The sequence below is a fragment of the Oncorhynchus gorbuscha genome, unplaced genomic scaffold, assembly GCF_021184085.1.
Source record: "Oncorhynchus gorbuscha isolate QuinsamMale2020 ecotype Even-year unplaced genomic scaffold, OgorEven_v1.0 Un_scaffold_1497, whole genome shotgun sequence".
NCBI lineage: Eukaryota > Metazoa > Chordata > Actinopteri > Salmoniformes > Salmonidae > Oncorhynchus > Oncorhynchus gorbuscha.
The window spans coordinates 70,001-80,000 of NW_025746260.1; the positions used below are offsets into that span (position 1 = coordinate 70,001).

At 48.2% G+C, this 10,000-nt stretch overlaps 1 protein-coding gene and 1 pseudogene across 1 annotated transcript in view; one reads left to right on the forward strand and one right to left on the reverse strand.

Moving 5' to 3' along the window:
• LOC124023135 (parvalbumin alpha-like) overlaps positions 1-3,872 on the forward strand; it is a 15,212-nt gene extending 11,340 nt beyond the window's left edge. Inside the window, 5 exon segments of the mRNA XM_046337666.1 lie at positions 835-906; positions 2,495-2,523; positions 2,525-2,628; positions 3,481-3,590; positions 3,678-3,872. Of these exon segments, the coding sequence (XP_046193622.1) occupies positions 843-906; positions 2,495-2,523; positions 2,525-2,628; positions 3,481-3,590; positions 3,678-3,706 (336 nt within the window). The 5' untranslated portion in view covers positions 835-842 and the 3' untranslated portion in view covers positions 3,707-3,872.
• A 746-nt stretch (positions 3,873-4,618) lies between these two features.
• Positions 4,619-10,000, reverse strand: part of LOC124023133 — a 13,181-nt pseudogene continuing 7,799 nt past the window's right edge.

The following is a 10,000-nucleotide window of genomic DNA, read 5'->3' on the forward strand; positions in this document are numbered from 1 at the left end:
TGGCTCCATTTTGAGAGAGTGGTAGTCATATGCTTTCTTCTAAGATTTGTCTTGGGAAGAATCTTGTTGATTATCATTGCACCTCTGTTCACAATCGGTATTTATTCTGCGTCTTATATTACCAAATATGGCCTTTGGTCAGCTTTCCCCCCTCCTCTCCCCTTTCCCCCCTCCTCTCTCCTTTCCCCCTCCTCCCCCTTTCCCCCTCCTCTCCCCTTTCCCCCCCCCCTCCTCTCTCCTTTCCCCCTTCTCTCTCCTTTACCCCCTCCTCTCTCCTTTACCCCCTCCTCTCCCCTTTCCCCCTCCTCTCCCCTTTCCCCCTCTCTCTCCCCTTTACCCCCTCCTCTCCCCTTTCCCCCTCCTCTCCTCTTTCACCCCTCCTCTCCCCTTTCACCCCTCCTCTCCCCTTTCCCCCTCCTCTCTCCTTTCCCCCTCCTCTCTCCTTTACCCCCTCCTCTCCCCTTTCCCCCTCCTCTCTCCTTTACCCCCTCCTCTCCCCTTTCACCCCTCCTCTCTCCTTTCACCCCTCCTCTCTCCTTTACCCCCTCCTCTCCCCCTCCTCTCCCCTTTCCCCCTCCTCTCCCCTTTCCCCCCTCCTCTCTCCTTTCCCCCTCTTCTCCCGTCCTTACTTTGTGACTGGCAGACACTATTCCTGGTGCTTTACATCACCACAGTCCAGAGACAGTGAGTCTGTGTATCTCTGTCTGTCCTGTTCCTTAGCCAAGGTCTCAGGGCTCAATAGAACCTAGTAACTGACACTAAACACTTTGTCCTAGCGCCTCATTTATGCTATCCATATTCTATATTCATAAACCTCTCTCTCTCTCCCCTCAGTTACCAAGATGGCCGCTTTGAAAGATTTTTTGAAAGCTGATGATATTCAGAAGGCCCTTGATGCAGTCAAAGGTGAGCACAAGTTTTCACTGTTGAAAACCAAACCTAATCTTTTGAAAATAATATAATATATATCTCTCCATTTCCTTTTCCCGTCTCCTCCCTCTCTCTCCTCCCTGTCCGTGTGCTTACCTGTCCGTGTGTGTGTGTGCTTACCTGTCCATGTGTGTGTGCTTACCTGTCCGTGTGTGTGTGCTTACCTGTCCGTGTGTGTGTGTGCATACCTTTGTGTGTGTGTGCTTACCTGTCCATGTTTGTGTATGTGTGTGTGTGTGCTTACCTGTCCATGTTTGTGTATGTGTGTGTGTGTGTACTTACCTGTCCATGTTTGTGTATGTGTGTGTGTGTGTGTACTTACCTGTCCATGTTTGTGTATGTGTGTGTGTGTGTACTTACCTGTCCATGTTTGTGTATGTGTGTGTGTGTGCTTACCTGTCCATGTTTGTGTATGTGTGTGTGTGTGTGTGTGTGTGTGTGTACTTACCTGTCCATGTTTGTGTATGTGTGTGTGTGTACTTACCTGTCCATGTTTGTGTATGTGTGTACTTACCTGTCCATGTTTGTGTATGTGTGTGTGTGTGTGTGTGTGTATACTTACCTGTCCATGTTTGTGCATGTGTGTGTGTGTGTGTGTACTTACCTGTCCATGTTTGTGTATGTGTGTGTGTGTACTTACCTGTCCATGTTTGTGTATGTGTGTGTGTGTACTTACCTGTCCATGTTTGTGTATGTGTGTGTGTGTACTTACCTGTCCATGTTTGTGTGTGCATACCTTTGCGTGTGTGTGTGTGCATACCTTTGCATGTGTGTGTGTGCATACCTTTGCGTGTGTGTGTGTGTATACCTTTGCGTGTGTGTGTGTGCATACCTTTGCGTGTGTGTGTGCATACCTTTGCGTGTGTGTGTGTGTGTGCATACCTTTGTGTGTGTGTGTGTGCCTGTCCGTTCGTGTGCATCTGTGTGATGACCTGTCCGTGTATGTGTGTGTGCTTACATGTCCATGTGTGTGTGTGCTTACATGTCCATGTGTGTGTGTGTGTGTGCTTACATGTCCATGTGTGTGTGTGTGTGTGTGTGTGTGTGTGTGTGTGTGTGTGTGTGTGTGTGTGTGTGTGTGTGTGTGTGTGTGTGTGTGTGTGTGTGTGTGTGTGTGTGTGTGTGTGTGTGTGTGTGTGTGTGTGTGTGTGTGTGTGTGTGTGTGTGCATACCTTTGCGTGTGTGTATGTGTGTGTGTTTATCTGTCCATGTTTGTGTGTGATGACCTGTCCATGTCCGTGTGTGTGTGTGTGTGTGTGTGTGTGTGTGTGTGTGTGTGTGTGTGTGTGTGTGTGTGTGTGTGTGTGTGTGTGTGTGTGTGTGTGTGTGTGTGTGTGTGTGTGTGTGTGTGTGTGTGTGTGTGTGTGTGCATACCTTTGCGTGTGTGTATGTGTGTGTGTTTATCTGTCCATGTTTGTGTGTGATGACCTGTCCATGTCCGTGTGTGTGTGTGTGTGTGTGTGTGTGTGTGTGTGTGTGTGTGTGTGTGTGTGTGTGTGTGTGTGTGTGTGTGTGTGTGTGTGTGTGTGTGTGTGTGTGTGTGTGTGTGTGTGTGTGTGTCCAGCGGAGGGTTCCTTCGACCATAAGAAGTTCTTTTGCTCTGGTGGGCCTGAAGGCCATGACTCCTGACAATGTCAAGAAGGTGTTCCAGGCTATTGATGCTGACCAGAGTGGATTCATTGAGGAGGAGGAGCTCAAGTAAGAGGAAGAGAGATACACATAGACGGACACACACACACACACACACACACACACACACACACACACACACACACACACACACACACACACACACACACACACACACACACACACACACACAAATAACACATGGCACATGGATAGGTGTGCACACACACACATTCATCAGATGTGAATGTGTGGCTATTTTCCCATTTACAAGCTAGCATACCATTTAGAATGCATGCCCAATACAGGATTGCAAAATTCGGTAACTTTGCCAAAATGCCACAGTGTTCCAGAAATCCTGATTGGAAGATCCCTGGCGTCAGGATGGAATAAGCAGTGAATCCGGGAATCGTCCAAACATGATATCTGGAAAACCTAGAGATTGTGGGGAAAGGAAACAGGATTTTGCAGCTTATTACATTTTTTCTTCCCGCTAAATCTCTGACCTTAGGTTCATACTGAAGGGTTTTGCTGAGAACAGCAGACACACACACACACACACACACACACACACACACACACACACACACACACACACACACACACACACACACACACACACACACACACACACACACACACACACACACACACACACACACACACGTAGCTCCTTAATCTTGACCCCTAACCTTTGAACTCTCTTCTACCTCAGGTTCATACTGAAGGGTTTTGCTGAGAACATCAGACACACACACACACACACGTAGCTCCTTAATCTTGACCCCTAACCTTTGAACTCTCTTCTACCTCAGGTTCATACTGAAGGGTTTTGCTGAGAACATCAGACACACACACACACACACACACACGTAGCTCCTTAATCTTGACCCCTAAACTTTGAACTCTCTTCTACCTCAGGTTTGTGCTGAAGAGTTTCGCTGAGGCCGGCAGAGACCTGACCGACGCCGAGACCAGAGCCTTCCTTAACGCCGCCGACAAGGACGGAGACGGAAAGATCGGCATCGACGGTGAGAGAGGTGGTAGGATGATAACGGAATGAAATCCTGACTCATTCCCAGAGGATCTTAATGTCGTCCTCTTCTTCTCTTTTCCAGAGTTTGAAGTCTTGGTCCATGAGGTGTAAAGAGCACCTATATCCTCCCCTTTCTCCTCCCCTGCGAATTCATGTTTTAAATGCAACTCCCACCCCCATCACCCAAAAAGCACCATCGAGTCCAGGGTGAAGTTTCTCCTCGACACAGATCTAGGATCACCTTCCCCAATCCCAACCTTAACCATTAGTCGGGAAAAATGCCAACTGACCCAAGATCAGCGTCAAGGCTACTTCACCCTACTCCGCACCATACAGGCCCAGTCTCTCTAACCAGAAACAGTATCAGATACGTCCACCAGGGAGGTAGAGAGAGGACTCCCCAACAAGCACTACTGTATTTATTTGTATGTTTTTCTACCACACCAACATCCTGTATATATGTCCTGTTTTGATTTGAAAACCTCATGACTGTCTCCTTTTAAAAGAAAACCTTTCCTGTAGATATAATGTACCAGACACCTTCCCTTTCTAGCCGTCTATGGACCCAATGTCACCTTATCCAAAATGGCACCCTAATCCCTTTATAGTGCACTACTTCCAAAGGGTGCCAAAAGGGAATAGGGTGCTATCTTTAATAGAGTGCCATTTTTGGGGGACTGAACCCTTACAACCTGTGTCTCTCATTCTTTATTTTCTCCACCTCACACATACTTGTACCCTCCTTCCTGTCCTCCCTCCCTCATTTCCTCCTTCCTCTCTCGTTCGGTGATGAGATGTATAAATAAAGAGGTAGAGTGGTGAAGAGAGAGAAATTATTCAAAATAAGAACTACTAAGAAATAAAACACCTTGAGTAAAATGACTATTTTATTTGTTATTATTTAATGATTTGATATAAACTAGACTGGACACTAATATACTTTAGAACAAGGGATGCACAAATGAGATGATTCATTTAGATATTTTCAAAATTAAAGTATCTATTTCACAATAAAAAGCATCCTAGATCGAACAATTAGTAAACCATTGGAAAATCTATCGAAACACACAAACAATGTGACAAAGTGCTATTCTTAAATCGCATAATAGTATGAATAAATAAAGATATTTTTACACTATTAGATGATCTACATCATTTCTCTAAAAATAGACTCAATGTCAAACTCAAGGACGTCAGCTTTTCTTGACGTCGACATCTCTGTGTTGATTGGTCAGTGGGTCCTGGGTGCTGATCTGTCATTGGTGGTTGTTGGTTTAAGCTTCACTGTCGCAAAGGGATTGGTTCCCCTGCAACAGATCAGGTGACATGTAAAGAACTAGCACTCAACATGAATGACAAACATCACAGCAGGCACACACACACAAACTGACACACACACCTACCTGGGAAAGAGTAGGTTTTCTCCAGAAGCTCCAAGGGGTGACAATGATTCTGCTGTCCTCTCCGGGAAAGTAGGCTGGATTGGTCGAAAGTCAGCTGACCCCCTCCGGAGCATTGTTGTTGGGTGAGGGGGTGGCGGGGGCGGAGGAGGAGGGGGCGGGAGCTCGTTGTAGCCTTTCAGGCTATTTGTTCTCATCACTATCTCAGGCTCCGCCCTCCTCTCAGGGAGGGGAGAGATTGGTCGGAGGTCGACGGAGGCCCTGCGAGTGGGTGTGGTAGGGGGCGCGACATCACCGTAGGCCTTTTCTGATTGGCCCATGGAGGTGTCAGAGGGATCCAATAGGTTGTTCATGCTGTGGCTCCTCAAGGAAGTGCCACTGGAGGGTCAAATGTCAGATATGATCATATTGATTCATTGATTGATTGATTGATTGATTGATTGATTGATTGATTGATTGATTGATTGATTGATTGACATACCTGGATCCCAAGAGGTTAGAGAACTCCTCAATAGAAGAAACATAAGCTGCTGGGAACCAGCCCTGGCTGTTGGAACAACAGAGACCAGAGGAATATTAGCAAACACAACAATGGCCTAAATACTGGAACAGACAAGTTCCTAGATAAAGTCCAGTATTCCCAGCCAGCCAGCCAGCCAGCCAGTCAGCCACATAGGATTGAATGAATCATGGATGGATGGATGGATAAAGGAACAAACAAACAGACAAACAAAGGAATGAATCATAATGGTCCTTGCTGTTATCCTGCTATCCGCTGACCCCTATCATAGTCTGCTATCTACTGACCCCTATCATAGTCTGCTATCTACTGACCCCTATCATAGTCTGCTATCTACTGACCCCTATCATAGTCTGTTCTCTACTGACCCCTATCATAGTCTGCTATCTATTGAAGAGAGTAACTGACCCCTATCATAGTCTGCTCTCTACTGACCCCTATCAATGTCTGTTCTCTACTGACCCCTATCATAGTCTGCTATCTACTGACCCCTATCATAGTCTGCTATCTACTGACCCCTATCAATGTCTGTTCTCTACTGACCCCTATCAATGTCTGTTCTCTACTGACCCCTATCATAGTCTGCTCTCTACTGACCCCTATCAATGTCTGTTCTCTACTGACCCCTATCATAGTCTACTCTCTACTGACCCCTATCAATGTTTGTTCTCTACTGACCCCTATCATAGTCTGCTCTCTACTGCCCCCTACCATAGTCTGCTCTCTACTGACCCCTATAAATGTCTGTTCTCTACTGACCCCTATCAATGTCTGTTATCTACTGACCCCTATCATAGTCTGCTCTCTACTGACCCCTATCATAGTCTGCTCTCTACTGACCCCTATAAATGTCTGTTCTCTACTGACCCCTATCAATGTCTGTTATCTACTGACCCCTACCATAGTCTGTTATCTACTGACCCCTATCATAGTCTTATCTACTGACCCCTATCATAGTCTGTTATCTACTGACCCCTACCGTAGTCTGTTATCCACTGACCCCTATCATAGTCTGCTCTCTACTGACCCCTATAAATGTCTGTTCTCTACTGACCCCTATCAATGTCTGTTATCTACTGACCCCTATCATAGTCTGCTCTCTACTGACCCCTACCATAGTCTGCTCTCTACTGACCCCTATCATAGTCTGTTATCTACTGACCCCTATCAATGTCTGTTATCTACTGACCCCTATCATAGTCTGTTATCCGCTGACCCCTATCATAGTCTGTTATCTACTGACCCCTATCATAGTCTTATCTACTGACCCCTATCATAGTCTGTTATCTACTGACCCCTATCATAGTCTGTTATCTACTGACCCCTATCATAGTCTGTTATCTACTGACCCCTATCATAGTCTGTTATCTACTGACCCCTATCATAGTCTGCTATCTACTGACCCCTATCATAGTCTGCTATCTACTGACCCCTATCATAGTCTGTTATCTACTGACCCCTATCATAGTCTTATCTACTGACCCCTATCATAGTCTGTTATCTACTGACCCCTATCATAGTCTGTTATCTACTGACCCCTATCATAGTCTGTTATCTACTGACCCCTATCATAGTCTGTTATCTACTGACCCCTATCATAGTCTGCTATCTACTGACCCCTATCATAGTCTGCTATCTACTGACCCCTATCATAGTCTGCTATCTACTGACCCCTATCATAGTCTGTTATCTACTGACCCCTATCATAGTCTGCTATCTACTGACCCCTATCATAGTCTGTTATCTACTGACCCCTATCATAGTCTGTTATCCACTATCACCTACCATAGTCTGTTATCCACTATCACCTACCATAGGCTGCTATCCACTATCACCTACCATAGTCTGTTATCCACTATCACCTACCATAGTCTGTTATCCACTATCACCTACCATAGTCTGTTATCCACTATCCCCTACCATAGTCTGTTATCCACTATCACCTACCATAGGCTGCTATCCACTATCCCCTACCATAGTTTGTTATCCACCATCACCTACCATAGGCTGCTATCCACTATCCCCTACCATAGTTTGTTATCCACTATCACCTACCATAGGCTGGTATCCACTATCACCTACCATAGTCTGTTATCCACTATCACCTACCATAGGCTGGTATCCACTATCACCTACCATAGTCTGGTATCACCTACCATAGTCTGTTATCCACTATCACCTACCATAGTCTGTTATCCACTATCACCTACCATAGTCTGTTATCCACTATCACCTACCATAGTCTGTTATCCACTATCACCTACCATAGTCTGTTATCCACTATCACCTACCATAGTCTGTTATCCACTATCACCTACCATAGTCTGTTATCCACTATCACCTACCATAGTCTGTTATCCACTATCACCTACCATAGTCTGTTATCCACTATCACCTACCATAGTCTGTTATCCACTATCCCCTACCATAGTCTGTTATCCACTATCACCTACCATAGGCTGCTATCCACTATCCCCTACCATAGTTTGTTATCCACTATCACCTACCATAGGCTGCTATCCACTATCCCCTACCATAGTTTGTTATCCACTATCACCTACCATAGGCTGCTATCCACTATCCCCTACCATAGGCTGCTATCCACTATCCCCTACCATAGGCTGCTATCCACTATCCCCTACCATAGGCTGCTATCCACTATCCCCTACCATAGGCTGCTATCCACTATCCCCTACCATAGGCTGCTATCCACTATCACCTACCGTAGGCTGCTTTCCATTCTCCCATACAGCCACCCATTCCTTGGCTCCTGGACCAACACGGTGACCATCTCTCCCCGGGTGAAGGGTAGCAGTTTGGGGTTGGAGGAGGGTGGGTGGGACACCAGGGCTCTCATGGTCCTACCCCCACCCAGACCCAGAGACTCACCCACTGAGGAGGAGCGGGATCGGCTGTGGAGGGGGGACGGGGCTGGGGGAGGAAGGGGGTAGAGAGGGTGATGGATGGAGAAGGAGAAGAAAGAGAGACGGATGGAGAAAAGTTTATCCAATGAAGAATCCCCACGGTATCAACCAAAATATTTCCCTGCTATGCACTAAATGGATACAATAACACTCATGAGTAGTGTAACTAAATATAACCCTGTTCTTTGGAGGTGCAGTGTAGTCATCACACCTCTAGAGGGCACTCTCCCCAGGGCCTGCTGTTCTCTCCTGGCCCAAGACATGTCTCTGTCCTCATCTACTGTCTGCAGCAGAGAGCTCACTGAGCCACACAGCTGAGGAGAGAGGGAGAGAGACAGAGGAAGGTTGATTGGTTGGGTGGAATACTTGTCTCTAACTTGTTCCTCCTGGTCAGGGTGGGTGGGGCTACGGGGTCTCTAACCTGTTCCTCCTGGTCAGGGTGGGTGGGGCTACGGGGTCTCTAACCTGTTCCTCCTGGTCAGGGTGGGTGGGGCTACGGGTTCTCTAACCTATTCCTCCTGGTCAGGGTGGGTGGAATACTTGTCTCTAACTTGTTCCTCCTGGTCAGGGTGGGTGGGGCTACGGGTCTCTAACCTGTTCCTCCTGGTCAGGGTGGGTGGGGCTACGGGGTCTCTAACCTGTTCCTCCTGGTCAGGGTGGGTGGGGCTACGGGGTCTCTAACCTGTTCCTCCTGGTCAGGGTGGGTGGGGCTACGGCGTCTCTAACTTGTTCCTCCTGGTCAGGGTGGGTGGGGCTACGGGGTCTCTAACCTGTTCCTCCTGGTCAGGGTGGGTGGGGCTACGGGGTCTCTAACCTGTTCCTCCTGGTCAGCGTGGGTGGGGCTAACCTGTTCCCCTGGTCGGGGTCTCTAACCTGTTCCTCCTGGTCAGGGTGGGTGGGGCTACGGGATCTCTAACCTGTTCCTCCTGGTCAGGGTGGGTGGGGCTACGGGGTCTCTAACCTGTTCCTCCTGGTCAGGGTGGGTGGGGCTTCGGGGTCTCTAACCTGTTCCTCCTGGTCAGGGTGGGTGGGGCTACGGGGTCTCTAACCTGTTCCTCCTGGTCAGGGTGGGTGGGGCTACGGGGTCTCTAACCTGTTCCTCCTGGTCAGGGTGGGTGGGGCTATGGGTCTCTAACCTGTTCCTCCTGGTCAGGGTGGGTGGGGGCTTCGGGGTCTCTAACCTGTTCCTCCTGGTCAGGGTGGGTGGGGCTACGGGGTCTCTAACCTGTTCCTCCTGGTCAGGGTGGGTGGGGCTACGGGGTCTCTAACCTGTTCCTCCTGGTCAGGGTGGGTTCCTCCTGGTAGGGGCTTCTGGAGGGTCTCTAACCTGATCCTCCTGGTCAGGGTGGGTGGGGTTCCTCCTGGTCAGGGTGGGGGTCTCTAACCTGTTCCTCCTGGTCAGGGTGGGTGGGGCTACGGGGTTTCTAACCTGTTCCTCCTGGTCAGGGTGGGTGGGGCCGGGGTCTGGAGCCTCGTGTCTCATTCACTTTCTCCTTCCATCCATCAGCCTTCTGCTGTAAGCTAAAGCCCCTGTCTGGGGAGAGATGGGGACATTTCAGAA